This window comes from Falco rusticolus, chromosome 18 (assembly GCF_015220075.1).
Source record: "Falco rusticolus isolate bFalRus1 chromosome 18, bFalRus1.pri, whole genome shotgun sequence".
NCBI classification, from domain to species: domain Eukaryota; kingdom Metazoa; phylum Chordata; class Aves; order Falconiformes; family Falconidae; genus Falco; species Falco rusticolus.
This window is the reverse complement of record NC_051204.1, coordinates 6,651,394-6,679,158: the sequence shown is the minus strand read 5'-3', so window position 1 is coordinate 6,679,158 and position 27,765 is coordinate 6,651,394. Positions and strand designations below refer to the sequence as shown.

General features: G+C 62.7%; 3 protein-coding genes across 8 annotated transcripts; 1 reads left to right on the top strand and 2 right to left on the bottom strand.

The window, feature by feature from the left end:
• Positions 1-575: 575 nt before the first annotated feature.
• On the bottom strand, positions 576-15,159 carry CACNA1F (calcium voltage-gated channel subunit alpha1 F). Of its 6 annotated transcripts, XM_037411147.1 has the most exons (47): positions 14,802-15,159; positions 14,343-14,586; positions 14,090-14,195; positions 13,322-13,461; positions 13,085-13,227; positions 12,836-12,988; positions 12,238-12,434; positions 11,867-11,970; positions 11,623-11,783; positions 11,443-11,526; positions 11,247-11,334; positions 10,903-10,929; positions 10,578-10,738; positions 10,249-10,474; positions 9,938-10,145; positions 9,516-9,636; positions 9,030-9,111; positions 8,896-8,950; positions 8,753-8,810; positions 8,541-8,673; positions 7,787-7,916; positions 7,539-7,598; positions 7,330-7,436; positions 7,118-7,205; positions 6,746-6,853; positions 6,586-6,638; positions 5,966-6,112; positions 5,676-5,877; positions 5,423-5,581; positions 5,190-5,300; positions 5,031-5,114; positions 4,858-4,878; positions 4,636-4,764; positions 4,498-4,563; positions 4,312-4,403; positions 3,781-3,940; positions 3,570-3,697; positions 3,375-3,471; positions 3,180-3,282; positions 2,954-3,055; positions 2,745-2,875; positions 2,552-2,671; positions 2,343-2,479; positions 2,103-2,231; positions 1,720-1,993; positions 1,385-1,645; positions 576-1,290 (listed from the first exon to the last, which is right to left on the bottom strand). In XM_037411147.1, exons 1-47 carry the CDS (start codon positions 14,827-14,829, stop codon positions 1,042-1,044), a joined length of 5,967 nt encoding a protein of 1,988 aa, XP_037267044.1. In that variant the 5' UTR covers positions 14,830-15,159; the 3' UTR covers positions 576-1,041. The 6 variants fall into 6 exon arrangements, 5 of the variants coding, with proteins under 5 accessions (XP_037267044.1, XP_037267041.1, XP_037267042.1 ...); XM_037411144.1 differs by having other exon boundaries at positions 11,443-11,783; XM_037411145.1 differs by lacking the exon at positions 4,858-4,878 and having other exon boundaries at positions 11,443-11,783.
• A 1,879-nt stretch (positions 15,160-17,038) lies between these two features.
• Positions 17,039-22,538, top strand: CCDC22 (coiled-coil domain containing 22). The gene is made up of 17 exons (XM_037411438.1): positions 17,039-17,203; positions 17,674-17,851; positions 18,077-18,209; positions 18,308-18,414; positions 18,498-18,564; positions 18,643-18,812; positions 19,058-19,252; positions 19,599-19,670; positions 19,830-19,949; positions 20,042-20,161; positions 20,385-20,501; positions 20,966-21,067; positions 21,183-21,290; positions 21,542-21,637; positions 21,776-21,835; positions 21,975-22,049; positions 22,262-22,538. The coding sequence occupies exons 1-17, from the start codon at positions 17,154-17,156 to the stop codon at positions 22,373-22,375; spliced, it is 1,884 nt and encodes a 627-aa protein (XP_037267335.1). The 5' UTR covers positions 17,039-17,153; the 3' UTR covers positions 22,376-22,538.
• A 35-nt stretch (positions 22,539-22,573) lies between these two features.
• On the bottom strand, positions 22,574-25,992 carry LOC119159066 (forkhead box protein P3-like). The gene is made up of 11 exons (XM_037411578.1): positions 25,973-25,992; positions 25,150-25,231; positions 24,942-25,032; positions 24,722-24,839; positions 24,531-24,606; positions 24,189-24,257; positions 23,968-24,100; positions 23,799-23,863; positions 23,406-23,507; positions 22,850-22,971; positions 22,574-22,679 (listed from the first exon to the last, which is right to left on the bottom strand). Exons 1-11 carry the CDS (start codon positions 25,990-25,992, stop codon positions 22,640-22,642), a joined length of 918 nt encoding a protein of 305 aa, XP_037267475.1. The 3' UTR covers positions 22,574-22,639.
• Between the last annotated feature and the right edge of the window lie 1,773 nt (positions 25,993-27,765).

The following is a 27,765-nucleotide window of genomic DNA, read 5'->3' as shown; positions in this document are numbered from 1 at the left end:
ATTAAAAAAAACTTAAGCTAAAGCCTTCCTCTTTTGAGGTAAATGGATATCCCTTTTCCTGAGGTAAAAAACCTCCCTTTCCTTTAGGTAACCCCCTCTTTTTGAGAACAAACATTTTTGGAGGAAACCCACTCCTTTTCTGAGGTAATTATCCCTTTTCGCAAGGAAAAGATGTAGGGTTGTTTCTGAGGTAACCTTGTTTTGGGTTGGTTAGTTGAGGGAAAATCCTCTTTTTTTTCTGAGGACCCCCCCCCCCCTTTTTTTTTTTAGCAAAAGACATTTTTTCTAGGAAAACCCCTTTGTTTTCTGTAGTAAGTACTTTTCCTGAAGAAAAGACCCTCCCTTTTTCTGAGGTAAATTTTGCTTTTTAGGTAACCCCCATTTTGAGGGGTTGTTTCTGAGGAAAAATCCTGTTTTCTGAGGAATCCCCTTTTTTAGCAAAAAAATTCTTTTTTTGAAAGCCCGTTTTCTGTAGTAAAGACCCTCCCTTTTACTGAGGTCAAATTTTTTTTTGTGATAACCTCCTGTTTTGGGTTGGTTGGTTGAGGCAAAATCCTTTTTTTCTGAAAAACTCACCCCCCCTTTTTTTTTTTAGCAAACTTTATTTTTTTGAGGAAAACGCCTTTGTTTTCTGCGGTAACTTCCCCTTTTCCCAAGGAAAAGACCCTCTCTTTTTCTGAGGTAAACTTTTTTTGAGGTAACCCTCATTTTGAGGGGTTGTTGCTGAGGAAAAATCCTGTTGTCTGAGGAAACCTGTTTTTTAGCAAAAAAAAGTGTGTTTTTGAGGAAAACCCTTTCGTTTTCTGAGGTAAATACCCCTTTTCCCCAGAAGACCCTCCCTTTTTCTGAGGTAAACTTTTTTTTTTTGAGGTGATGCCCAGTTTGAGGGGTTGGTTCTGAGGAAAACTGCCATTTTTCTGAGGCTGCCCCCTTTCCTTTGAGAGGAGAAACTTTTTTCTGAGGAAAACTCTGCTTTTGTGTTACGGGAAAAATATCTTTTTGGAGGAAAAGCACTATTTTTTGTGTGCGGTGGGAGCCCGCCTAGAACCCGCCGACACAGGCCATCTCATCCGCCAGCTCCTCCTCAGCCGGCGGCCGCAGCGGCTCCTCGTCGCTGTAGATGGCGGCGCTGGCGGGTGGTGGGGCGGGCCGGCGGCGGGTCAGCAGGTCGGCGGCCGCACTCTCCATCTCATCCATCGTCATGTCACAGGCGTCTGCGATCTCCCGCTTGGCCACAGCCACGAACTTGGGGTCGCGGGCAAACAGCCCCAGCCCCTCAGAGATGAGCACCTGGGGGGCAGGCAGGGGAAGGCGCTGGTACCAGGTGGGACCCCCCCCCCACTGCCCCAATCCCCAACACCCCCACCCCACCCAGCGCACTCACGGCTTCCACCAGGCTGTCAGCTGAGCCACGGGCCAGCGCTTCCCGTGGGCCGCAGGGCCGCAGGCGGAGGGGGCCAGGGGGACCACGGTCCCCCACGAACCAGCGGGAGAGCGGTGGCAGGCTCCCCACAGCCCCCTGCCCCGGCGGCGGGCTGCCCTCCACCAGGATGAGGGGTGCGTAGAGGACGTGCCCGCGGGTGGGCGCCGTGGCCCAGGCCTGCGAGGAGCCCCCCAGGCGCCACGTCTCGGAGCTGCCGTAACCCTGGTGGGGACAGGAGGTTGTGAGAGGGGTTTGCGACATGCTCGACCATACCCCCACCCCACGGTGCGTGGTACCTGTGGCCGGGCCGGGCCGGGGGGGCCCGAGGGGTTGTAGGTGCCTGGGATGGGCTCGTCGTCGCAGCTGCCCTGGCGCCGCAGGCACTGGATGGTGAAGGAGGGCTTGCGGCCGGCGGGCGTTGGGGGCAGCAGGCGGCGCCGCTTGAGCTGCTGCCCCTCGAGGGTCCCGTTGTGGAGGGCGAAGTGCCGGGCGGGTAGCGGCAGCGACCCTCCCCGTGGCACCTGTCCAGCCCAGCGCGGGGGCTGGGGAGCGGGCAGGGTCCCTGGTGACCTGGGAGGGGGGACAGATGGCATAAGGACACCCGATGGGTGCCCACCATGTCCTCCCCCCAGTTGTGGGGTGACCCCTGGTGTCGGAGGGGATGGGGGTGTGGTCGTACCTGTCCCCCACCCACCGGCGGCGGGGGGCTGAGCCCTCCAGGTCCTCCTCATGGCTGCCGTCCCCCGCTGGCTCCTCACCACTCTCAGCAGGTGCTGCCTCGTCCTCGCCCCCCTCCTCCTCGCGCCGCCTGCGCGCAAGCACATGAGGACCCCTGCCATAGCACCCTGCCACAGCACCCCGCCACAACTCTGCGGGGATCCCCGGTGTCTGGGTGCCCCCAGCCCCACCCCAGCCGTACCTGCCACCTGGGTGATGGGGGGTGGTGTGGGGAAGGGGCGCGGGGTCCTCCCCGTTGGTGGGGGCCAGGCTGGGGGCCTGGGGGGGCTCCCCCAGGCTGGGGGGGCTGGGGGCGGAGCCGTACAGTGTCTCAGGGGCCTGCAAAAAAGGGGTTGGGCTTGTGATGGGTGTGGCCTGTGGGCGTGGCCCGATATCAGGGGCGGGGCTTACAGCATAAGTCAGCTGCTCCTGCTCCTCCTGGGTGCTGGTGGGTCCTACATCCCCCTCCAGGTCACAGCTCAGCGCCCGCCGCATCTCGGGTCCCAGTGCCTGCAGCGTCTGCAGCCCGGCCTGCAGCGGGATGGAGGATGTCACAGCAGGGACCCCCCCTCCCCCCACCCCACCCCCCGGGGCGGGGGCCCACCTGCAGTGCACACTCGTTGCTGGGGCCAGCGCTGGGGCCCAGCATCCCCTGCTCCTTCCGCCGCCGGAACTTGCGGAAATAGTCCTGGATCAGGAATGTGGCGTAGAACTTGCCCACGGTGACCTCCTCCTCTGCGGGGTGGGGGGGCACACAGCGGGGTCAGGGGTGCGCCGTGGGAGGAGGGGGCGCCTCGGGGGGGACACACTCACCCTCAGGTGGGGGGATGACCTCATCCAGCAGCTTGGGCTTCGTCCTCTTCCAGATCTTCTTGATCACAGCGCGCAGCTCCTTGTTGGCCACATCCAGGTTCCCTGAGGGGGGCAGGTAGGGGTGGAGGCAGGGAAGGCGGGGCTGCCCCACCCTGACTGCCACACCCCGCTACCCTGTAGGGGTCCCAAAGGGTCTGCGTGTCGTCCCCCCATCCCAGCTCCCAACCTTCTGTCTTGATCTTGAGTGAGGTGCGGACCAGGGCGAAGAGGGTGGCGTTGAAGGTCACGGTGCCGTCTGAGTTCAGGGGCATGTTCATGGCCACCAGGCGCTGGCATGACGGGAATGGGGGGGGGGGAGGGGATGTGTGCGTGAATCGAGGCATCGGGGGTGCCTCCCCCCCACCCCCAGACCCCAGCTGACCTTGCAGGCGACGCGGTGGGGGCAGAGCTTCCCAAAGCCCAGCGGGGGCTGGATCCGGCGCAGCAGCGTCACCACGTCGAGGTGCTTGATGCGGCCCCTGTGGCGCAGGAGGGTGTTGGAGGGTGTCACTGGGGGGGGAGAGGGGGTGCACGCCTGGGTGCCTCTGGCTGGGGGAGGGGGTGGCAGGTGACAGACCTGGCGGCAGGGTCGTACTCAGACCAGACGCGCTTGAACTCGTCCAGGTGGTGGGGGCCCAGGATGGACCAGTCGCGCGTCAGGTAGTCGAAGTTGTCCATGATGACGGCCACAAAGAGGTTGATGATCTGGGGCAGGGGGAACGGCAGCGTTGGAGGGGAGGGTGGGTTGCTGCGGCAGCGCTGTGGGGCAGCGGTGCCGTGGGGCTCACCAGGAAGGCGCAGAGCATGAAGAAGCTGATGAAGTAGGCGATGGCGAAGTTGCTGCCGCAGGTGAACTCCTCCCCCGGCTCCGTGTCCGACTCGGGGTCGCAGCGCTTGCCTGGCAGGCTGGCCAGCATGATCTCCTGCCAGGCCTCCCCCGTGGCGCACCTGCACCCCACAGCACCCTACAGGGCCTCTCTGCACCCTATAGGCCCCTCTGGACTCTATAGGGCCCCCACGCACCCCCTGACCCACATGTGCTCGCCTGCTAGGCCTATAGGCACCCTATAGAGTGACGCTGCAGGACATGGCCCACAGGAGAGGCCTATAGGAACCCTACAGAGATGCTGCAGGGAGGCCAGGGACACTATAGGGAGCCTATAGTGATTCTGTAGGTACCGCACAGCGACCCAAGGGCCCCTAATGAATGGCGGCTCCCAAATGCCACAGGGAGCACGTGCGGACCCCACCCGGGTCCTATAGGAATCCCAGAGCCCCGCCCCCCTCCCCCCCACCATAGGGACCCCCCCCAGCCCCACCTGAAGAGCAGCAGCACGGCCTGTGGGAAGGTCTGGAAGTTGTTGTTGCGGTTGATCTGGGTCCCGTCCTGCAGCGCCACCTTCCCGAAGGTCTGGGGTGGGGGTGGGGATGGGGGGGAGGGTGGGGGGACACGGTGAGGCTGTCGGTGTGTGGGACCACCCCCCCTTCGCCCTGCGCCCCCTCACCTGCATGCCAATGACAGCGTAGATGAAGAAGATCATGGCGATAAGGAGGGCGACGTAGGGCAGGGCCTGTGTGGGGCAGAGCAGGGGCATGAGAGGATGTCACACCCCCCGCCCCCCCGTGTCCCCCCCGTGTCCCACCTGGAAGGACTTGACGAAAGTCCAGAGCAGGGTGCGGATGCCCTCGCCCTTGGAGAGCAGCTTCACCAAACGCATCACCCGGAAGAGGCGGAAGAAGGTGATGGAGATGCGGGAGCTGTCCTCTGAGCTCTGCCGGGGGTGGGGGGGGCACAGGGCGATGCTGAGGGGGGCCCCAAAACTCCTGTGCACCCCCCACCCCAACCCCCCCAGACCCCCCCATACCTCGCCAACGTGACCCCCATTCTGTCGCACACAGCGTGATGATGGAGATGGGACAGACAGATGGACATGAGGACCGCAGACATGGAGCAGCCGGGGGGACCCCAAAACCTCCCAGGTCCTGGGGACCCCCGGGGAAAAAAAGGGGGGGGGGGGGCAGGGCGTGCATGACTCACGTTGACCTCCGTGACAGCAATGTCCACCACGCTGCCCACCACAATGAGGGCATCAAAGGTGTTCCAGGCATCGCAGAAGTAGTGCTGCGTACGGGGTGGGGGTGAGGACCCGCCCCCTCCTTGTGTGACCCCCTCCCCCCCCTCCCAACGCGCGCCTACCCGTGGTTTGAAGGCGATGATCTTCAGCACCATCTCGACAGTGAAGAGCCCCGTGAACACCATATTGAGCAGGTCCATCACGTAGTTGAAAGGCTTGGATTGCTCATAGTGCTTTGCAGGGGCAGATGGGGGGGGGCCTGTAACCACCCACTCCCCCCACCCCAACCCCTCGGGGACCCCAAATGTCCCCTAGCCCCGTCCTCACCACCACGGTCCCTCGTCCCACCCCCAACCTGGACGGCCAGGGCGATAGTGTTGAGAAGGATGAGGACGAACATGATGTACTCGAAGGCGGTGGAGTTGACCATGGCCCAGACACGGTACTGGGTGCGGTTCTTGGGGATGTAGCGTCGCAGCGGCTGCGCCTTCAGGGCGTACTCCACGCACTGCCGCTGCGGGCGAGGGTGACACCGCTGGCTGCCATGGGGCGCACCACCGGCAGCTGGGGGTTGGGTGACAGGGTGACACTGCAGCATCCCCAGGCACCTGGTTCTTGTCCAGCTCGCAGTTGCGGTACTCGCTCTCCCCCTGCGCCCGGAAGGTGATGATGACGAAGCCGACAAAGATGTTCATCATGAAGAAGGCGATGACGATGATGTAGACGATGAAGAAGATGGAGATCTCCACCCGGTAGTTGTAGATGGGACCCTGGTCCTCGGCATTGGCATCGATGGCCTTGTACAGCAACCTGGGGGGATGGGACAGGGACGATGTGGTGGGGTTGAGGGACCCCCCACTGCGGGGGGCATCGCATCCCCTCACTGCCCGGGACTCACGCGGGCCAGCCCTCGAAGGTGGAGACAGTGAAGAGCGCCATCATCCCCGCCAGCACGTTGTCAAAGTTGAAGTCGCTGTTGTGCCACAGGCGCTCGCGCACCGAGGGGTGGGAGACGTCCCCGTCCTTGTACACCAGGAAGGTGCCCCTGCACGTGGGGGGGGGGGGACGACGACGACAGCTGGGACACCGCGTCTGGGGGGGACAGGGACTCCGCACGGGTAGGGACAGAGGTACAGCCCCGCTCACACACAGTACACTCACAACATGCACTCAAATCACACCCTACAACTGCACACCACCTACATGTAAGCTAAACTCGCACTCGGCCCACACTCACACTCACACTGCACTCTCAGTCTCAGGGTACACCCTCACAGCCTACACTCACTCTACACTCAGCCTGCACTCATAGTTGAGCCTACACTCACCCAGTGCCCACACTTGCACTTTTTCTCCACTCGCAACCTCCAGTCATACTCGGCTCACGCTGCACCTACAGCCCACCCTCACTCCCCAGTCCCACCCTGCGCTCACCGCCCACCCACACTCACACTCGCTCTTGAGGACCACCAGGACAGGTTGGGGGTGTGGGGGAGCCACTGGGGGGCCAGGACTCACTTGCACTCTCCTGGCGTATGCTTGGCCTCGTCGGTGCAGCTGTAGAACTTACCCTGAGGAAATTGGGGGTCAGGGGGACTCTGGCCCCTGGGGGTGTCTGGGGCGACCCCGGCCCCTGAGGGGGGGGTTTGGGGACCCCCCAGGCCCTGTCCCCCCTCACCTTGAAGAGCTGCACCCCGATGCAGGCGAACATGAACTGCAGCAGCGTGGTGACGATCATGATGTTGCCGATGGTGCGGATGGCCACGAAGACGCACTGTACCACATGCTGGGGACGGGGACAGACGGACGTCAGGGACGCCGGGACACACAGGGGACACAGGGACAACAGGGATGCTGGGGACACTGGGACACCTGGACCACCCTTGTATCGGGGACAAGAGGGACACCCGTGCTCCCCATCAGCACCCCAGTGACACCCACACTACAGGTAGGGGACCCCAGTGCTCCCAGTCCCACCAGTACAGCCTGCAGGACACCACAGGTACTTCCGGGTGCCCCCTGCCCCCTCCCAGTGCTCCCAGTGTGGCACCTTGAGGCCCTTGGCGCGGTTGATGGCTCGCAGGGGCCGCAGGACGCGCAGGACCCGCAGGATCTTCACCACCGAAATGGCGCTGGAGCTGCCGCGGGTGGCAGGGGACACCAGTGCTCCCAGTGCCCCCAGCAGCTTTCCCAGTGCCTCCAGCGGCACTCCCAGTGCTTCCCAGCACCCCCAGTGCCTCCCAGTGCCCCTGCCCGGCTCACTGGATGCCGAAGGAGATGAGGGAGACGCTGACCACCAGCAGGTCGAGGAGGTTGAACCAGTTGCGGCAGAAGGAGCCTTTGTGCAGGAAGGCGCCAAAGGCCGTCATCTGGGGGAGACCGTCAGCCCCTCAGCAGGGACCCCCCAAAACCGGGGAACCCCCCCAAACCCCTGGGGGACCCCCCCAAACCCCTGGGGGACCCCCGCGTACCTTAAGCAGGATCTCCACGGTGAAGATGGAGGTGAAAGCGTAGTCAAAGTAGCCCAAGATCTGGGGGGGGAGCGTGGGAAACGGGGTAACCCCGACACCCCGCAGGGCCCCCTCCCCCACCAGGCCCCCCCGCCCCCCCCCAGGCCCCCCCCAACTCCTCCCAGCGCCCCACCGGGCAAGCAGCTCCCCAGCCCGCGATGGGGTGAGTGAGCCCCTCCCCATTCTCCCAGTTCCCCCCAGTAGCCCACGTGGTTGCGGGGCGAGTGGGCGCGGACGGGGTCCTCGGCAGCCAGCGAGACGCTGCTCAGGATGATGAAGACGAGGATGAGGTTGGTGAAGATGTGGTGGTGGATGAGGGCGTGGCACCGCACCCGCAGCCTGCGCCGAGCACGCATTAGCACCAGTGCTCCCAGTTAGTTACTCCCAGTGCTTTCCCCCCCTGTTCCCAGTTTACTGGGTGGCCCTTCCCCAGTGCTCCCAGCCCCCCCGCCCCAACCCAGTTAGTCCCAGTTTCCCCTCAGGCATCCCCAGTCCCCATCATAGGTCACACAGTGACACCAGAGCCAGTATCCCAGTGCTCCCAGCTCCCCCAGCTTGTATTTCCAGTCCCAAACCCACTGTATCTGTTGTGTCCCCAGTACCAGTCCCAGTGCTCCCCATACTCCCAGTCCCACCATGTCCCTTGTGCTCCATGCCCCAGTTCTCCCAGTCCTCCCAGTTTCTCCCCGTCCCAGCCTCCCCGTGTTTCATGTCCCCAGCTCCAGTACTCCCAGTCCCAGTGCTCCCAGTCCATTCTCCCAGTCCCAGTGCTCCCTGTACTCCCAGTCCCAGCTCCCCCTGTACTCCCAGTCCCACCATGTCCCTTGTGCCCCAGTGCTCTCAGTGCCCCCAGCCTTCCAGCCCCAGTGCATCCAGTACCTCCAGTTTCTCCCCCCTCCCAGCCTCCCAGTGTTCCGTGTCCCCAGCCCCAGTATTCCCAGTGCTCCCAGTGCCCCCTCTTACGGATTGGTGCTGCTCAGCAGGAAGAAGGCGCTGCCCTCGGGGATCGGCACCACCTTGGGTTTGGGGGGTTCCTCCAGGGTCTCCAGCCGGGCCCCCCCCAGACTGTCCCGCTCCCCCGCAGCCTCCTCATCACCTGCAAGGGACCGTTGCGGCGGGCGCTGTCACCCCCCACCGCCACCCGTGGGCCCTGGCAGCCTGGCAGTGACGCTCACCTTCCTCGCTGCCCTCTTCCTCCTCCTCTTCCTCCTCCTGCTGCTGCTCCCCCTCAATCTGGGAGGGGAAAAGGGGGGGAGGGGGGCGCTGAGTGCGTAAGGGCTGTGCACGCGCTGCAGGGGGGGGCCCTGCTCACACTCACCTTCACACTCACGTCCTGGCTCCCTGCGCCGCTCTCCGCCTCCCCAGGCTTGTCCCTGGCGGGATGGGGGACAACACGGGGGCTCAGCCGCAGGGCCCAGGCGTCTGGGTGCCCCCCGCTGCGGCCCCACTCACTTTTTATCGCCCCCCGAGTTGATGTTGTCGCCGTCGGCCAAGTTGTCCACCGCGATGGCCAAGAAGACGTTGAGGAGGATGTCTGCGAGGAGCAAAGGGTTAACCAGTGCTCCCAGTTAGCCCCCCCCCAGTGCCCCTCTTGCCGGGTTTGTGCCTGCTCTCAGTCCGTCCCCCCGCTGCTCTCAGTGTCTCATTCCCAACTGTGGTGGCTCCCATACCAGCTCCCCAGTTACCCCGTGCTTTGTTCCCAGTCCCTCCCAGTTACCCGCTCCCAGTATCCTCCCCCCATTACCCACTCCCAGTATCATCCCGCCAGTTACCCGCTCCCAGTATCTTCCCCCCAGTTACCCGCTCCCATATCCTCCCCCCATTACACGCTCCCAGTACCCTCCCCCCATTACACGCTCCCAGTATCCTCCCCCCAGTTACCCACTCCCAGTATCCCCCCAGTTACCCACTCCCAGTATCCCCAGTATGCCCACGTACAGTTCCCGCAGATGAAGAGGATGACGAAGTAGACGCAGACGAGCATTCCGGGGAAGACGGGGCCACCGTACGCCATGATCCCGTCGTACATCACCGCATTCCAGTCCTCTCCAGTCAGGATCTGGGGGTCCCCACACACCGGGGTCACCTCAAAACCTCAGCGTCCCCCCTCTCACGTCACCAGTACACCCCCCAGTGCTCCCAGTATGCTGCCACCTCCCAGTCCTCTGTCAGGGCATGGCATCACCTCAGAGTGAGGGTGAGGGAGCGTATTTTGGGACACCCCATGGGTTTTGGGGTGCCCCATTCAATTTGCCCCCCCCCCCAGGTTCCAGGGACCCCGTGGATTCTGAGGTCCCCCATGGGTTTTGGGGTCTCCTACAGGTCTCAGGGTCCCCCCCTCCCCCGGGGTTTCGGGGTACCTGGAAGACGGTGAGCAGAGCCTGAGGGAAGGTGTCGAAGGTGCTGCGCTTGGTCTGGGTCTCATCGAAGCTGAAGCGACCCCCGAAGAGCTGCATGCCCAGCAGGGCGAAGATGATGATGAAGAGGAAGAGCAGGAGCAGGAGGGAAGCGATGGACTTCATGGAGTTCAACAAGGAGCCCACCAAGTTGCTCAGTGATGCCCAGTGCCTACAGGACGCTGGGGTTACTGGAAGGACTGGGACCGCGACTGGTAGAATGGCCAGAGTGGGCTGGTGCCGCACATCCCCGCGCCCCGGCACCGTCCCCTCACCGGGTGACTTTAAAGACGCGGAGGAGGCGGACGCAGCGCAGGACGGAGATGCCCAGGGGCTCCATGGCCCCTCGTTCCACCAGCGCCGTCTCCAGCACCCCGCCACACACCACGAAGCAGTCGAAGCGGTTGAAGAAGCTGGCGAAGTAACAGGCGGGGCCCAGGGCGTACAGCTTTAGCACCATCTCAGCGGCGAACAACGACAGCAGCGCCTTGTTGGCATAAGCTTTTTTTTTTTGGCAAGGATAAAGAAGAGGTTTTTGAGGACACCCTCCCCCCACCAAAAAAAATAATCTGGGGGTGCTGGGGGGTGCTGGGGGCGGTTGTACCTTGCGTTTCGGTGAGCCACTGGGGCTGCCCGTGGTGCTCGGAGGCGATGGTGAGGGTGTTGAGGAACACCAGGAGCAAGACGGTCCAGTAGAAGGAGACAGATTTCACCGCCCCGCGGCACCGCCGGCGCCACAGGCGGTTCAGGCGGCGTAGGCGGCGCCTGAGGGGGGGGTGCGTTTGGGGGTACGGGGGGAATGGGAAAGACAGGCGGTGGTATTTTGGGGTTATGGAGACACCCTGTCATGGGGGAGGTGTTGTAGGGGGGCCCCACTGTGTGACCCCCCTTTTTTTCCACCACCCCCACTAAATTTTTCCTTCACTCACCAAAATTTCGTCTTTGTAATTTTGCCCCTGGGGAGGAAAAAGCACAGAGTCACCCCAAAATTTAGGGGGATCCTGAGAGGAAGCTGTGGTCATCGCGGGAGGGGGGAAGTGGGGTACCTGGTAGGGGTCATTAGGGGTGCTGGGGTCAGTTTTGGGGTCCTGGGGGGCACTTAGGAGCTTCCTGCAGCTACAGGGAGGGGGTTCCCAGGTGGCGTTGAGGCGCGGTGGGGCTCAGTTTTGGGATCCAGGGGGGCACCACGGCGATGAATGATATTTGGGGGGGAAGGAGGGTCGTGGGGGGCGACGGGGGAGTCCCAGACCCCAGGGCCTGTTTTGGCACTCACAAGCAGCGGTCACAGGCAGTCGGCTGCGCATCCTCCTCACCCGCCGTCTCAGTGTTGACTGACGTTGTCTCGCTGCCGGGAAGGCTGGCTGGGGACACAGGGGCAGGGCAAGGGCTGTCAAAGGGAACCCCGATATCGGGGGGTGGGGGTGTCGCTGGCACGCAAACGCCGTGGGGAGCCGGTGGGGGGTTGTTACCGTGGGTGTCGGTGGAGTGACTGGCGTGCCGCAACCACTTCAGCCGGGGTTTCCGCTTCCCCATCAGGTCCTCGGCGGTCAGGCCTGCGGTTGCAGGGGGGCACACGGAGGTTTTGGGGTGCTGAGGATTGGAGGAGGCCCCCCCGCTGTGACACACCCCACCCCCTAGAACCCACTTACGGTGCTTCTCGTGTTCCCCTTCCTCCTCGTCACCCTCCAGGTCCTCAGCCTGGGTGATCCAGTCCATGTAGCCCCGGAGATCTTCCTCCATCTGCTGCTTCTCCCTCAGCTTCTGGAAGTCTCCGCGGGCCTTGGCCTTCTCACGCTCCTTGGAGAACTCCCTTGAAGAGGGAAGGCACAGAGGTGACCCGCCCCCCACGCACACGCTAACAGCACGCTAATTACACACTAACAACGCCCTCACCCGCTCAGCACCCCCAGCACCAAGTTGAGGACGAAGAAGGAGCCGAAGATGACGAGGCTGACAAAGTAAATCCAGGGTAGCTCGTGCCCCATCGCGTCCTGCATCTGTAAGGGGGGGGGGGAATGTGGTGGTAGGGTGGGATTTGGGGTGACAGTGATGGGATTTGGGAGTAAGAGGGTGATTTGGGGTGACGGGGGACCCCAGACCCACCCCTCAGAGGTGTGTGGGGTGATGCAGGTGACGCTTGGGCACTGGCAGAGGTTTGGGGGGTCCGTCCTGGCAGCGAGAAGGTTCAGGGAGGATTCTGGGGGGCTGAGGGAGGTGTTAAGGATTTTGGGGGGGGGGTGTGGTGAGAATCCTGGGGGGCTCACCCAGTAGAGGACGTCGGTCCAGCCCTCCATGGTGATGCACTGGAAGACGGTGAGCATGGCAAAGAAGAAGTTGTCGAAGTTGGTGATGCCGCCGTTGGGACCCTCCCAGCGGCCCCGACACTCGGTGTTGTTCTGCAGGCAGGCACGGCCATGCCCCGAAAAAGCGCAAGGGGAGGGGTCGTCCTCCGATTCTAAATCTGGGGGAGGGGAAATGTGTGGGGGGGTTAGCACCCCTAAAATAGGGTTGGGGGTCCCCCTGGGGCATTACGGGGGAGTGGGGGGGAGTGGGGGGTATGAGTGCACAGAGAGACGGAGCAAGGAGAGCTGGGAGCACCCCTCTGTGTGGGGGCAAAATCAGGGCGCGGGGGGCTGGGGGTGTGTCTCATATAGAGTGAGGGGAGGGCTTGGGTTGTGCGGGGAAGGTCAAGGGCTCTAAGGGGCATCTCGGGGTGCTGAGGGGGCCCATGTGCCCTCGCTGGGGTGTCACTGGGTGGGTAGGGGTCCACAAATGCCCTTCACTGAGGGACCCGGACACTGTGGGGGTCCCTGGGAGCGGGGCATGGGGTGGTGACACCCACCCCCTCCCCCATGCCATTACCAGATCCGATGAAGAAACAGGTCTTGTGCATGCGGCCGATGAAGAGCTCGAGGCCGATGATGGCATAGATGATGATGACGAAGAGGACGAGCAGGGCGATGTGCAGGAGCGGCACCATGGCTTTCATGATGGAGTTGAGGACGATGTGAAGACCTGGAGGGAAAAACAGTGGGGGGTGGGCTGGCAGGAGGTGGGGAGGCCCCCAAAAAACTGTGCCACGCCTGATTTCCCCCCCCAAACCAATCTCACTTGGAACGCCAGAGACAAGGCGGAGGGGCCGGAGGACGCGGAAGGCACGCAGGGCTTTGACATCGAAGCCCCCCGGTTTCCCGCTCATGTGGTGAGCTTCGCCGGGTTTGTGCGACGCCTGCTCCAGGATGACACTGAAGAGCCTGAGGGAGATTTTTGGGGTGGGACACACACACACATACGCATTTGCACCCCCTCTCTTCACTTGTGTCCACCCCCCCGGGGACGATTCCTCACCCCACAATGACGATGACAAAGTCAAGGAGGTTCCAGCCATTGCGGATGTAGGCGCTGGGGTGCAGGACCAGCCCGTAGGCGATGATCTTCAGGAAGGTCTCGACCGTGAAGATGATGAGGAAGACGTACTCCACCTGCTCCTGGAAGCAGGGAGAGGGGGCACGTGGGGGGGGACCCCAGCATTTGGGGCTGCCCCCGTCGTATAACCCCCCCACCAGGGGCTCTGTGGGGTGGCTCGGCACCCCCTTCTCCCAGGGGACAAAGGTCACCCACCCTGGTGTCCCACCTCCCCTCCCCATGTCGCCTTCTCCTCGGGAAAAAGGGACAGTGGCATTTGGGATCCCTCCATCCTGCTTCCCAGCATCCCCTTCTCCAGGGACCCAGGTGTCTGGGGCAGCTAAGCTGGGATTAGCGCCTACCCCGGCGCCGGGTAAGCTGCTTAAGGCAACGGCACACGCGTGTGCGAGGGGAACACGTGTGGCACGTGCCTCAGGGAACCCAGACATCCAGGAAGCTCTCTGCCCCCCCCACAGACATCCCCCCTCTGCACAAAGTGTCTGGGACCCCACTGTCCTTCCCCCAGCCCCCCCACATTCCCACCGAGGGCAGACCCCCACATTCCTGATTCCTTCCGGCACCCAAAGCGGCTTCATTAAGCATTATCCCTAAACGAGGTAAACCAGCACCTGACTGGGACCAGTTAAGGATACTGGATGTGGAGGGGGGGGGGGTGACCTCCCTTTTTTTGGGGGGGTAGGGGGGCCTCACCAGGTTGTGGTTTGAAGCATTGGAGTCGTCCTCGGGGAAGGGGATGTAGACACCCAGGGCCACGCAGTTGGCAAAGATGGTGGCGAGGATGAGGATGTCGAAGGGCCTGTGATTAAAGCGAAGGGGGGGGGGGGCAGCAGGTAGGGGGGCTGCTCCCCAGCTTCCCCCCCTGCACCGAGCTGGTCCCCACTGCTGCATCCCCCCGTGGGCCCCAAAACTTATTATTTTTCCCCCCAAAAAAAACCCAGCTCACTTCCACTCGACAATGCTGATTGCCGCACGGCGGATGGGGTTGTTGAGGCGGAGGCAGAAGAGGGCACGAGGGGAGCGATGGACCCCCCCGGAACCCTGACCCTTGTGTTTGGGGTGGGGGGGTCGTCGCTGACGGTGACCTGGGGGGGTCCCTCCGCCTGCTGGACCCCCATTGCCTTCGGCTATCGGCCACCCCAGGGGCTGTGCCATGGCTTCAGTGAAGGACGGCACCTCCTTGGGGGGTCCTGGGGGTGGGGAGGACAGTCAAGGGAGAGACAAGGACTCCCCAAACCTTCCCAGATCCCCCCCAAAGCCTTCCAACCACGGGAACCCCTGGCCACACAGGGACCACCCCTGAATGCCCACGTCCCACAGACCAGGGACCTCCCCATCTCATTGGGAACCCCCCACTTTTTCCCAAGGATCCCCATATCCTCTCTGAGACCCCCCCAAGACTCACCCTCTCCATTCTCCTCTGACTCTGACATGGTGAGGGCTGTCCGGGCTGGATGTTGCTGGAATCCAGGGGTACCTGTTGGGGGTCAGGGGGGTAATTTTAGGGGTATCCGGTAGGGTTCAGGTAACCTGAGGGTCTGGAAGAGCGTGTTTGGATAGTCCGAGGGACTTTCAAGGGGATTTGGGGCATCTGTTGGGGTTTGGGAACATTTAAAGGATATATAAGGGGTATGTAGGGGGTGGGGGGGTATTTGGGGAGGGTGGGGTGTATTTTGGGGAGGTTCAGGGGTGTTTAGGAGGGTCTGTGGGTGCTGGGGTAGCTCCTGGGCCCTCCCCACGGCTTGTCCTGCGATCCCCGGCTCATCACTGCTGGGAGATTAAGGGCTTAGCAATGAGGGTGTGTGAGAGATGGGGAGGGCGGTGCTGCCCATGCACCGGGGCACAAGAGCGTGTGAGGGGAGCAGGGGCACAAGCATGACAGGGATGGGGAGGGGGCTCACATGGGCGGATTGGGGGACAGGGATGTGGCATATGCACGTGTGAGGGGTGCGCTGTCACCACTTCACACCTCAGCTGCCCCTCACACCCCGCAGGTGCCATTTCCCCCCTTTTCTGCCCCTCACGGATGCCATTTCCCCTCACAGGTGCCATTTCCCCCCTCACCTGCCTCTCACATGATTTAAAGAATCAATTTTCAATATTCGCGTGAGTGGAGGTTATCTTTATTTGGCAGCAGTGGGTGCATGGGGGGATCGCTCCACCAAAGTCATGCACACCCAAAGTGATGAACTATCTCATATTCATACAATAAAACAATGAATATTCAATTAACGCCTGTACATACTACCTAAACACACCTACTCTCCCTTCGTACGTTAATTAGCTTATCAGTCCTTCGCGCTTGCGCAAATTCTTCCAAGAATTGTGGGCAGGGGTCTCCAGGACATGGGCAGTGGTCTTTGGGAGGAAGGCCGTAGGTCTTCCTCATGGTGTACTTTTCACCCTTTGCCTGGAATGTGATGGTCTTGCAAGCTTGCAGTGTTCTTATCGGTCCGAGCTAATTTATGTCCTTGTCGACCATCTCTGTCTTATTCTTGTTTCTTTCAGTCACTCCCTCTAAATAACTTATAAACAGGCCCCTTGTTAGAGAAAGTTAAGAGAGAGAGAAACAGGCCCCTTCTTTCGTTAGTTATTTCATTAATTATCTTTTTAAAACTATATGGTTACATGACCTAATTACTATATCTACATTCTTTGAGTAAATATATTTACACTTAATTTACTGTCCCTATTCCATACAATTTCTTCATATCATTAGGACCAGGTGTCTTTTCAAAAATAACAGAAATCCAAAGCCTCGGTAGTTAGTACATTCTTTACGTCACCAATTCAAGAATTCAGTGCATCCTCAAAGTCAGTAATGAGGGTCTCTGAATGTTTATCAACTCTTGGACAAACGAAGGCGGGGGCACTTTGTTCTTTAAATAAATTGTACATAGTTCATTATTCAGTTTCCCCTCACAGGCACCGTTTCCCCCCTCACCTGCCCCTCACAGGTGCCATTTCCCCTCGCAGGCACCGTTTCCCCCCTCACCTGCCCCTCACAGGTGCCATTTCCCCTCACAGGCACCGTTTCCCCCCTCACCTGCCCCTCACAGGTGCCGTTTCCCCTCGCAGGCACCATTTTCCCCCTCACCTGCCCCTCACAGGTGCCATTTCCCCTCACAGGCACCGTTTCCCCCCTCACCTGCCCCTCACAGGTGCCGTTTCCCCTCGCAGGCACCGTTTCCCCCCTCACCTGCCCCTCACAGGTGCCATTTCCCCTCACAGGCACCGTTTCCCCCCTCACCTGCCCCTCACAGGTGCCGTTTCCCCTCGCAGGCACCATTTCCCCCCTCACCTGCCCCTCACAGGTGCCATTTCCCCTCACAGGCACCGTTTTCCCCCTCACCTGCCCCTCACAGGTGCCATTTCCCCTCACAGGCACAGTTTCCCCCCTCACCTGCCCCTCACAGGTGCCGTTTCCCCTCGCAGGCACCGTTTTCCCCCTCACCTGCTCCTCACTGGCTCCGTTTCCCGTTCACTGGCACCATATCCCCTCACGCAGCCGCTCGCGCCTCGCGCCCCTCACAGTTTCCCGCCTCAGCCGTGCCTCGCGCCGCCTACACCTCCCGTCGTGCCCCGCGCCGCCGCCTACACCTCCCGTCGTGCCCCGCGCCGGGCAGCCTCGGTTTCGCGGCGGGCCCCGCCTCACGTGACAGGCGGCGGGGGCTGGCGGGGTTGCGGGACGGCTGGGGACCCCCCCCCCAGACCCCCGCCCCGGGATTTGGGGGCCCCTCCGACCCACCCCCCAAACATGGAGGAGGTGGACAAAATCCTGATCCACTCCCTGCGGCAGGCGGGGACGTGAGTGGAGAGCGGCGGGACGTGAGGGGGAGTCTGGGGTGGGGAGGGGGGCTGCGGAGGGGTGGGGGGTGGTTGGGGATTTGGGGGGAGGGGTCTCTGGGATTGGGGGGGGGCGGGGATTTGTGGGTTTCTGGGATGGGGGCGCACTGAAGAGTTTTGGGGGGTCTGGGGGAGAACGGATGACCTGGGGGGAAGTTTGGGGGGATCACTAGAGGGGGAACCCTAAGGAGTTTGGGGGGACCTGGGGGGGACCTGGTAGATTTGGGGGGGGGGCACTGGGGGAGCACCCCCACGATTTGGGGGGGAAGGTCTGTGGAACACCCTAAAAACGGGGGGGGAAGGTCTGAGGGGCACCCTAAGAATTTTGGGGGGGGGGGGGAGCGCCTGGAGGGCTGTGTGTGACACCTGGGGGGCGGTCAGGATTTTGGGGGGTCTCCACCCCAGTGCCCCCACCCACCCCACCCCCCCAGGCCGGTGCCCCCCGAGGTGCAGAGTGTGCGGGACCTCTCCCCGGAGCTGGTGGTGGAGGCGGCCGTGCGCTGCCTGCGGGCTGTGCGCCCGGCGTTGGGGGTCCCCCTCAGCCCCCTCCTGCCCCCCGGCATCTCTGCCCGCTTCCGACTCGCTTCCGACCTCGCCGCTGCGTGCCAGGTACTCCCAAAAAAACCCTCAAGGGACCCCAAAAAAGTCCAGTCACCCCCAAAATTAAGGATCCCAGCCCACTCCATCACTCTCTCCAAGGAGCTGGGATTTGTGGGCGACGTGGGGTACTAAACCTTGCTACCCTGCTCTTAAAAAAAAAACAAACCACCCAATTTTTAAAAAGTGACCCCCAAAATTTTGGGGTGACCCCCGATTCCCCATTCTCACCCTCAGGAGCTGGGATTTGGGGGAGATGTGGGGTACCAGACCTTCCTCTATAGCTCCGAGCACGACACTCGCCGCCTGCTCCTCTTCCTCGTAGAAAAGCTGCCACGGGACGACAGCGAGAGAGGGGCTGAACCCCCCGGTATGGATTTGAGGGAGGGTCCCTGGTATTTTTGGGGACCCCCCCCCCCCGTGGTTTTTATTGAGGGGGCTCATCCCTTCCCTGTCCTTTTTCTCTAGGGAAATCGGGGGTCTTACTACGAGCCATTGGAGCCCGCATCCAGGAGCAGCTGGGGACCCCCTGGGTGCCCCCCGTTTGCCGCACACCCCAGCTGCAGCGCCTGCAGGTGAATTTAGCAGGGGGAGACCCCCCCCAAATTGTCGGGGACCCCTGGCGGGAAGAATTACCCCATTAATTAATCGGTTTTAGGGCACTGGTCGCCTTCACCCCTTCGCTACCTGCCCGCTGGTTCTACCCCAAAGTGGGGGACCCCCAGGTAAGACCCCGGGGGGTCAATTGAGGGGGAGGTCCTTGCTTTGGGGGGTGGTCTGCTCACCCCTGCTTGTCCCCACAGAGCTGCAGGAGTATTTTGGGGGTGCTGCCCCCCCTGTGCCAGCGCAGCCCCCCGTTTCTACCAAGACCCCCCCAGCCTTGCTGGAGACCCATGCCGCCCAGCTCAGCACCCGCCATGACTGGGAGGCTGAGTGGGGGGGGCCTGGCCTGGCCTCCCGCCTGCCCCCCCAGGTGAGACCCCCCCACCCCTCTTCTTGGGGGGGGGGGGTTGCTGGGTGGGGGTCTCCAGGGGTCCCCAGAACTTGGGGTGTGGGTGGTCCTGTGGGTCCCACTCTTTTCTTAATGGGGGGGGGTCTGTGGGTGTGACCCCCATTCTCTGAGTCCTGGGGGGGTGAGGGGGGGAGGTGTGTGTTATGGGGCTGTTTTGGGGGGGTGGTCTCTGTGGGTCTGATCCCCCCCCCCTTTTCTCATTCCAGGAATATTTGGGGCGGAAGCGACTCCGTGCTCGGCTCCGGGCCCTGGAGCCCCTGCGCCAGGTCTGCCCCCCCCACCTCCAGGGACCCCCCCTGGACCCTGCTTGGCTCCAAGAGGCTTTTGGGGCTGGGGGGGCCGGGGGGGCCCTGCCTAAGGGGTCCCGCTTCACCCGTGCCCAGCACCTGACCCACAAGCAGGTGGGGGGCAGGGAGGGCTGGGGATGTTTTGGGGGGCCTGCTGGAGGGCTGGGGGGTATTTTGGGGGGAGCTGCAGAGCTTCTGAAGGGCTGGAGGGTATTTTGGGGGGGCGGCTGGGGGGTGTTTTGGGGGGGCTGCAGAGCTTCTGAAGGGCTGAGGGGTATTTTGGGGGGGCTGCTGGGGGGCTGGGAGTATTTTGGGGGGCCTGCTGGAGGGCTGGGGGTGTTTTTGCGGGGCTGCAGAGCTTCTGAAGTGCTGAGGGGTATTTTGGGGGGGCTGCTGGAGGGCTGGGGGCATTTTGGGGGGGCTGGGGGGGCTGACCTGCTGCGGGGGTCTCATCCCACAGGACCCCCAGATTGTGCTGCAGCAGATCCAGGTGGCTGCCGAGACCCTGCACCCCTCAAAGAGCTCTGAGGAAGTAAGCGGATGGGCCGGGGGGAGGGGGCGTGTGTTGTTCACTCTGAACCCTACTGATGGCTGCTGGTGCACGCCGAACCCCAGCAACAGCTCTGCCGGGTAGGTGTTCACTCTGGAGCCTACTGATGGCGCCACTTTGAAGGGGTTTCTCGCTCCCCAGGGTGCAGGGGCACACCAGGCCAGCGAGGAGGTGGCCCTGGAGGAGACCCTGGCCCGGCTAGAGACTGAAATCGAGGGCTGCCGCAGGGAGATGCGGGACGCCCAGCTCAGCCTCACCCAGGTGGGTGCCGCGGGGCGGGGGGGGGGGGGGGGTTAAGGGGGTGGGGGTGGGGTGTTTTGGGGTGCCCTGACAGTGCTGCATCCCCCCCGCAGGTGGAGGCGGAGGTGCAGCAGGGCCGGCTGGCGCTGGGGGGCCGGGAGGATGCCCTCAGGCTGAAGGCGCAGGCGATTGAACTGCTCCCAGACGCCCAGAACAACATGGCCAAGCTCCAGGTGAGGATTTTGGGGTGTCCCCTGGAGGGAGGGGGGCTCGGTGGCTGTCGGGGAGGGGGGCTGTGAGTCTGTTTGGGACCACAGCAGGCACGGGGAGGGCGTTTGGGGGGCTGTTTTGGGTATACAGGTGCCTTAGTGGCAGAGGAAGGGGAGAAGTTTGGGGTGGGGGAAGCATTTTGGGGTGGGGGGGACATTTCGGGGGTGCCCTGACCCTGCTTCCCAGCTGGTGGTGGAGGCGAGCAGCCGCCGCATCGTCAGCCTGGTGGGGCAGTGGGAGCGGCACCGGGGACCCCTCCTTGACGAGTACCGGCATCTCCGAGCCCTGCATGACTCTGCTCAGGTAAAGTGGAGGGACCCTAGGGTCTGCCCCCCCACTTTTTGGGGGTCCCTAGGTCTCTCCCTGGTAGCTTCTGCAGGTCCCTGGGGGCCTCTGGGGGTCCCTTCCCAGTGGGTTTGGGGTGCCCAGGTCCCCCCCAAGTGGGTTTGGGAGTCCCTGGGGTCCCTTAGCAGTAGTTTGGGGGTCCCCCGGTCTCTCCCCAATAGGTTCTGGGGGTCCCTGGGAGCTCTGGGATCCTCTTCCCAATGACTCTGGGGTGCCCAGATCCCCCCCAAAGTGGGTTTTGGGGTCCCTGAGGGCTCTGTAGTCCCTTCCCCAGGGCTTTGGAACTCTGGGGTCCCTTCCCGATGGTTTTGGGGTACTGGGAGTCCGTTCTCGGGGGTTTTGGGGTCTCGGTGGTAACCCCCGGTGGGTTTGGGGGGTCCCTGACACACACCCCCCTTTTTTTTTTACCCCTCCTACCCCAGCTGGAGTCGTCGCGGCGGCTGTCGGAGATCCGAGCCCTGCACGAGCGCAGCCGCTTGGCCGCCGCCGAAGCCCGGCGCAAGGAAGAGCTGTACAAGCAACTAGTGAGCACCCATGGGTGGGGAGGGTGATTTGGGGGGGGGGGGGGATGTCTCGGGGCAGGGGGGGCCCTCGCTTTCACGCACCCTCCCCGTGACCACCAGCGCTCCCCGGATGCAGGTGGCAGAGCTGGAGGCGCTGCCCCGGGACATCTCGCGTGCCGTCTACACCCAGCGCATCCTGGAGATCGTGGGCAACATCCGCAAGCAGAAGGAGGAGATCGGCAAGGTCGGGGGTGGGGAGGAGATTGGGGGGGGGGCTCTGGGGGTATTGGGGGGGATGGAATTTTTTTGGGGGGGCCCTAATCCTTGGTGGGGGGCGGTAGGGACTTTTGGGGTCCCTAGGGCAGCCTGGAGGAGTTCGGGGGTGGGGGGTATCTTCGGGGTATTAGGTCCCATTTGAAGTCTGGGGGGGGGGGAGGGGTTTTGGGGTGTCCCTGCCCCCCGCCAGACCTGAGATCCCTGTGGATCTCTCCCCAGATCCTGGTGGACACACGGGCGCTGCAGAAGGAGATCAACTCCTTGGTGGGGAAGCTGGAGAGGACCTTCAGCGTCACCGATGAGCTGCTTTTTAAGGTGGGGGGGGGGGGAGATCAGGGTGGGATTTTGGGGGGGTCCTGGGGCTAGGTGCTCAGGGGGACCCTCTATGGGATGACCCCAAAGGGAGGTGGGCATTGGGAGCCCCCCAAATTGTCCCGTGTCCCCCCCCCCCAGGATGCCAAGCGGGACGAGGTGGTGAGGAAAGCCTACAAGTACCTGGCGGCTCTACACGAGGTAACGGGGCGGGGGGGGTCTGGAATTTTTTTTGGGGGGGGGGGGGGAGGTGGAACTGGGGGGGAGTGGGGTTGGCAACAGAGGGTTTTGGGGTGGTCCCAACCCCTCCCCCCCCCCAAATGCTTTTTCTGTCACCCAGAACTGTGCCCAGCTGATCCGGACCATTGAGGACACGGGGACCATCCAGAGGGAGATCCGGGATCTGGAGGAGCAGGTAGGGATGGGGGGGGGGGGCGGGGCAGCAATTTGGGGTGCCTCTGGGGGACCCCCACATCTACTGGGGAATCAAACCGCTCTTGTCTCCCTGATCTCTTTGTACCCCTCCCCAATTCTTTGCCATCCCCCCAACTCTTTGCCCCCCCCATTCTGTGCCCTCCGCCATTTCCCCCCCCCCATTTTAACACCCCCCCCCCCCATTACCCCCAGATCGAGGGGGAGATGAGCGCGAAGCCCCCCACCAACCTCGACCGCATCCTCAGTGACTGCCGGGCGCTGCGGGAGGAGAACGCGCTGCTGGTGGCACGAGCCCGCCACGCCTGAACCCCCAAACCTGGGGGGGGTGTGGGGTCCCCCAAAATCCATCCCCCCCCCGGGGGGAGGCTCTGGCCCTCCCTCATGCACACGGGGGGGGCCCCCCCAAAACGCACCCGTGGTGGAGGATGAAGCAGTTCCTTTATGGTGACAATAAAGTCCCGGCACAGCGGTTTTGGGGAGTTGTGTTCCTCGGGGGGGGGGGGGGGGGGGGATGTAGGGGGACCCCCAGTCTCTTCCCCATTGTGGTTTTAGAGGACACACCACCCCCCTTCAGCTCCGGGGGGGCATAAAGTACTTCAGGTCGCAGTCCCTGGGGGGGAAGCAGGGGGGGTTTAGAGGGGAGCCCTGTATTTATCAGGGATGGGGTTGGTTTTTTATTTGGGGGGGGGGGGGGATTAAGGCCCATTTCCGCCCCCCCCCCCATGGTTTTGGGGTCTCTGGGGAGGGTCTTGGGGTGTGAGGGGGGATTTTTGGGGGTACCTGGGGTAGCGCTGTCCCCGTTTGCGCCTGAATTCAGCCTCATCCACTGTCCAGACGGCCCCGCGCACGTTTTCCACTCGCACGAAGCACTTGTGCAGGCTCAGGTTGTGGCGCACGGCGTTCTGCAGCGAGGGGGGGCACCCCAGGAAATTGGGGGGCTGCCCAGGAAATTGGGGGGCTGCCCCCCCTCAAATCCCCTGAGGAATTTTTTGGAGGAGGGCATCTGGTGCATGTTTAGGGGTTTTTGAGGGGGTTTGGGGGCTGTCTGAGCTGTTGCAAGGGGGGTGGTGATGGTTGGAGAGGTGCTGGGAGAATTTAGGCCCCCCCCCCCCCCCCCCCCCCCCGTTTTTTTTCATGGGGGGTCCCCGGGGACCAATTGGGGGGTCCCACCTTCCGAATGGCAACATTTTGGGGGTGGGAGGAAACAAGGTTTGGGGTTTCCCTTTCCCAGCGATGGTGGGGGGCAGTGCTGGGGGGGAGTGCTCAGAGTGCCCCCCACCCAGGAAGTGGGAGTGCTGGAGGGGAGATCTGGGGGTACGGGGGGGGGGGTCCCCACCTTCCACGTAGCGGTGTTATGGCGGAAGTACCCAAACATGCGGCTGAACCAGTGGTAGATCTCGCCCAGGGTGCGCTGGCGCTGGGGGGACTCCAGGATGGCCTGGGGACACGGACACACACATTTGGGGGGGGGGGGGGGGCACAGCAGGGTTGGGGGGTGTGGGGACATTTGGGGGGGGGCATGAGAGAGTTGGGGACATTTTGGGGGGAGGAGGCAATCCCTATAGGGACCAGCCATAGCAACAGGGGACCTGCAGGGGTGTGTGTGAAGGATTTGGGGGGGCTGTAAGGGATTGGGGGGGGGTTATAAGGAATCAGCGGGTTGGTATTGGGGGGGGGGATGCAGGGGCCAAGGGCGCGGGGTGGGGGTTGGGGGGGCAGCATCACTCACCCAGCGAATGAGCATGGCGTAGGTGTAGGGGGGCCGGGCAGTGCTGAGCCGGTAGTACTCCAGTGCTGGGGGGGGAAGCAGGGGGTGTTAGTGGGGTCCCAGGCATGCAGCCCCCACCCCATTATTTAGGGGTGTCATTCCCTCCCACCCCCCAAAACCTGGGGCTCACCTGGGCAGAGCCCCCCATGATCCCAACTGTGCCCCTGGGGGGGCAGCAGGGTCTCGGGTTCCCCCTCCACCTCTGGGGGGGCCTGGTGGTTCCAAATTGAGGGGGGCCCAGCATGGCCCTTCCCGGGGGGGGCCTGAGGGTGGCGAGTGGACAGTGGTGAGGGGCTGCCAGCGCCCTTGGGGGTCCCAGCCCCAGTTTTGGGGTGTCCCCCCTGCCCTTACCATTGTGGGGGGGCACCTCGGGATGAGCTGTGCCTGCAACAGCCCCAGGCGGTGCCGCTCACGGGCCAACTGCAGGGGGACACAGTTTTGAGGGGCATGGAGGGGGGGGGGGGGAGGGGCGGGGGGGGGGGGCTTGGCGTGGAGGTACACGGGGTGGGGGGGGAGGGGCTGGAGGGGTGATGTGCTTGGGGGAGGACGGAGGGGTGGGGGGTACAGGCAGGGCACAGGTTTGGGGGAGCACAGGTTTTGGGAGGGACAGATTTGGGAAGGGTCATGGTTTTAGGGGGGAGGTCACAGGGCGGTTTTTTTTGGGGGGGGGGCGGTTAGGAGGAGCCTCCTCACCTGCTGCTCCAGCTCCTGGATCCTCTCCAGCTGCCGCAGGCACTGTGCCACCTCCCCCAGGTCACAGCGGGGTCCCCTGGGGGGGGGGGCACATATTTTTTTTGGGGGGTGGGGGCGGTGAGGATCTAGGCGCCTGGGACCCCCACACACACCCCAAAAAAGGGACCCAGGTATCTGGGCCCTTCACTCACCTGGGGGGCTGAGCGGCATTTGGGGGCGGCTGGGGGGGGTCGCTGCCGGCAGGGGCAGGTGAGGAGGCTCGGTCACGGCCGGGGGGATCTTTGGAGCTCCACTCAAAACCAGGGAGACCTGGAAGAAATTTTTTTTTTTTTTTTTTGGGGGGGGGGGGGCATAAAAAAAAGGGGGCAGACCCCCACAAAGGAGGGGGTGCAGGTTGGGGGGAGGGCTTACCATGTGCTGGGGGGAGCCGTGTCCGCATCACCAGCACCCCGGGGTGCTGGATGTGCAGGAGGGGGGGGCACGACCCCCCCTCAGGCGGCACCTATATATTTTTTTTGGGGGGGGGGGCGGGAAGGAGAGGTGAACCCCCACATCCTGACGCACCCCTCCCCACCCTTACAGGGGACCCAGGTGTCTGGGCTGTGCCCCCCCCCCACACCTGTGTGCGCCGAGGGACCCCCCCATCTCCGCGGGTCAGCACCGTGGGGCGATCCTGGGGGCTGCGGGGGGGGCGGCGCTGCCTGGGGAGGGGGGGAAGTGTGAGACACCTCCCCCACCGCAAGTGTGCGAGAGGCCTGGGCGCGTGTGCGAGCCGCCTCGCACGAGGGCCCTGCGTCACGGCAAGTCCCGACACGTGTGCGGGGGGGGACGGGACGGGACACCCCCTCCAGAGCTGTGGCACCCCTGGTTACGTGTGTCCCCCCTCTCCCAGTACCTCCCAGTACAGACTGGGCCCACTCCCATCCTCCACTGGCAAACCCCCACGTCACATCTGCAGTCACCCTGTGGAGCTCCCAGTCCATCCCAGTGCCCCCCAGTCCTTCGCAGTAACCCCTCTCAGTCCTTTCCAGTTTCCCCCAGCCCTTTCTGGCATCCCCCAGCAAGTCACAGTCCCTTCCAGTCCCTTCCAGCAGTCCCCAGTCCCTCCCAGTAGGCTGCAATCCCTCCCAGTCCTTTCCAGTGCCACCCAGTCCATCCCAGTACACCCCAGCACCCTCCCAGACCCCGCCAGCCTCCCCATTTTCCCCACCCAACACTCTTCCAGCCCCTCCTGGCACATGGCACTCCCCAGTCCATCCCAGTGCCTCCCAGTACCCCCAGTCTCACTCCCCAGTCCCCTCCAGTCCCACCCAGTCACTCCAGAACCTTCCCAGTCCCACCCAGCATCACTCCAGTGCCCCCCAAGTCCCATCCAGCACCACGCCGCTGCCCTGTAGTGTGTTCCCAGTGCCTCCCAGTGCCTCCCAGTGCCCCCAGCTCACGGGTCCCGGGCGCCCGCCATGGCTCTGGGCGACACTTGGGTGCCTCCACCCCTGATTTATAGACGGGAAACCACAGCTCTGAGTCACGGCGGGGGCGGGGGGCCGGGGATGGGCCCCCCCAGACCCAAAAGGGCACCCCAAAAATGGCCGGGGTAGCAAGGGCCCCAAGAGGACAGGGTACAGGCACCCCCAAAATGCTAAGAAATGCCCCAAAACATCTGGGAACAGACACCCTGAAACAGCCACGATGAGATGCTTCAAAATGCAGAGAAATGCCCCAAAATGGCCGGGTAGACACATCCCTAACTGATCAGGCAAAGACACCCTAAAATGCAGAAAAATGCCCCCAAAAGACCAGGCAGAACCCCCCCAGAATTGGACAGAGACACCCTGAAATGCAGAGAAATGCCCCAAGATACTTCAAAACAACTAAAGGGAAACACCCTGAAACCTGTAGAAATGACCCAAAACGGCCAGAGACACCACAAATCGGTCGGGCACAAACACCCCAAAATGAGGAGAAATGCCCCCAAAAAACTGGCCACAGGCACCGTAAAATGGCCACAAAGAAACACCCCAAGATAACCAGGGAGGAAACACCCTAAAACCTGCAGAAATGCCCCTCAACAGCTGGATGAAAACACCCCAAATCAGCCACGCAGAGATTCCCCAAAATGCACGGAAATGCCGCGAAGACTCAAGAAAGACACCTCAAAACTGCGGGACAGAAACAGCGCAAAATGCCAAAAAATGCCCTAAAATGGCAGGATAGAAACACCTCAAAAATACGGATCAATGCCCCAAAACGGCTGGGCAGAAACAGCTCAAATCAGCCAGGCTGAGATGCCCGAAAATGGGGAGAAATGCCCCAAAATAAATGGGCACAGACACCCTAAAATGGCCGGATAGAGACACCCCAAAATGCAACAAAATGCCCCCAAAACTGCCAGGCAGAGAAAACCCCAAAGCCGCCAGGCTGAAACACCCCAAAACCAGGAGAAATGCCCCCAAAGTGACACCCTGAGGCAGCCGGATGGTGCCCCCCCAAAACAGGGCTGCCGCCCCCATTCCCGCACCAGAAAACACTCCAAAACGCCCCAAAAAGCCACTTTGCAATGTCTCAAAATGGACCCAAATTCCTCCTGCACCCCCAAATCCCTAAAAATTGCTCCGAAAGGGCAAAAGGCCTCAATAAAGCCCCCCCCTCCCCCGCAGCCTTATAATTTGGGGGGTGGGGAAGGTGGGGGGGGTGTTGTTTTCCAGCTGCAGGCCCCACTTTTTGCCCTTTTTGCGAAGAAACCGCACACCCGAAACCCGCTGATTTAATGTTATTTTTTTTTGATGCTTTCAGACCCCGAACTCCCCCCACTTTAACCCAAACCTGCTCCTGGTTTCAGCGCCCTGAGACCCCTCCCTGGTTTCAGGGTGGGGGGGTGTTTGGGGGTGTTTTTTTCACCCCCTGGGACTTCCCCAGCCTGAAGCGACTTGAAACTCGCCCCAAGACAGCAGGAAATGAGGGGGGGGGGGCACACGAGAGGGGACCCGGGCGTCTGGGCCTGCTCCCCGCCCCCCCCCCCCCCAAATACCACCCCCCCAGGGACCCCCCAACCCCATCCCTGTGGCAGCCACGTGCTGCAGCGTGAGGGCGTATGTGGGCCCCTCATGCGAAGGCTGTTGCACGTCGACCACCCCCCCTCCTTGTGCAAGCGAGTGTTAGGGTGCAGCCCCCCCCCCTCCAAACTGCCCCCCCCCCTCAGCCCCGCTCACCAGCAGCACCCCGCTCGCCTGCCCGC

Bases quoted from the DNA above. Each gene is read 5' to 3' on its own strand.
- CACNA1F (XM_037411142.1), bottom strand. From the start codon at position 14,829: ATGTCAGAGTCAGAGGAGAATGGAGAGG. The intron at 7,599-7,786 runs GTGGGCTACTGG...CTCCCCCCCCAG, and splicing joins CCCACTCGCCCCGCAACCAC to ATCTTGGGCTACTTTGACTA. The intron at 5,582-5,675 runs GTGCCTGGGGAT...CCTCGCCCGCAG, and splicing joins GCGAGCTGGACAAGAACCAG to CGGCAGTGCGTGGAGTACGC.
- CCDC22 (XM_037411438.1), top strand. From the start codon at position 17,154: ATGGAGGAGGTGGACAAAATCCTGATCCACTCCCTGCGGCAGGCGGGG. The intron at 17,852-18,076 runs GTACTCCCAAAA...TCTCACCCTCAG, and splicing joins ACCTCGCCGCTGCGTGCCAG to GAGCTGGGATTTGGGGGAGA. The intron at 18,415-18,497 runs GTGAATTTAGCA...AATCGGTTTTAG, and splicing joins CCCAGCTGCAGCGCCTGCAG to GGCACTGGTCGCCTTCACCC.
- LOC119159066 (XM_037411578.1), bottom strand. From the start codon at position 25,992: ATGGCGGGCGCCCGGGACCC. The intron at 24,258-24,530 runs GTGAGGAGGCTC...GTCCCCCTGCAG, and splicing joins TCCAGGAGCTGGAGCAGCAG to TTGGCCCGTGAGCGGCACCG. The intron at 22,972-23,405 runs GTGGGGACCCCC...CCCTCGCTGCAG, and splicing joins ATAACACCGCTACGTGGAAG to AACGCCGTGCGCCACAACCT.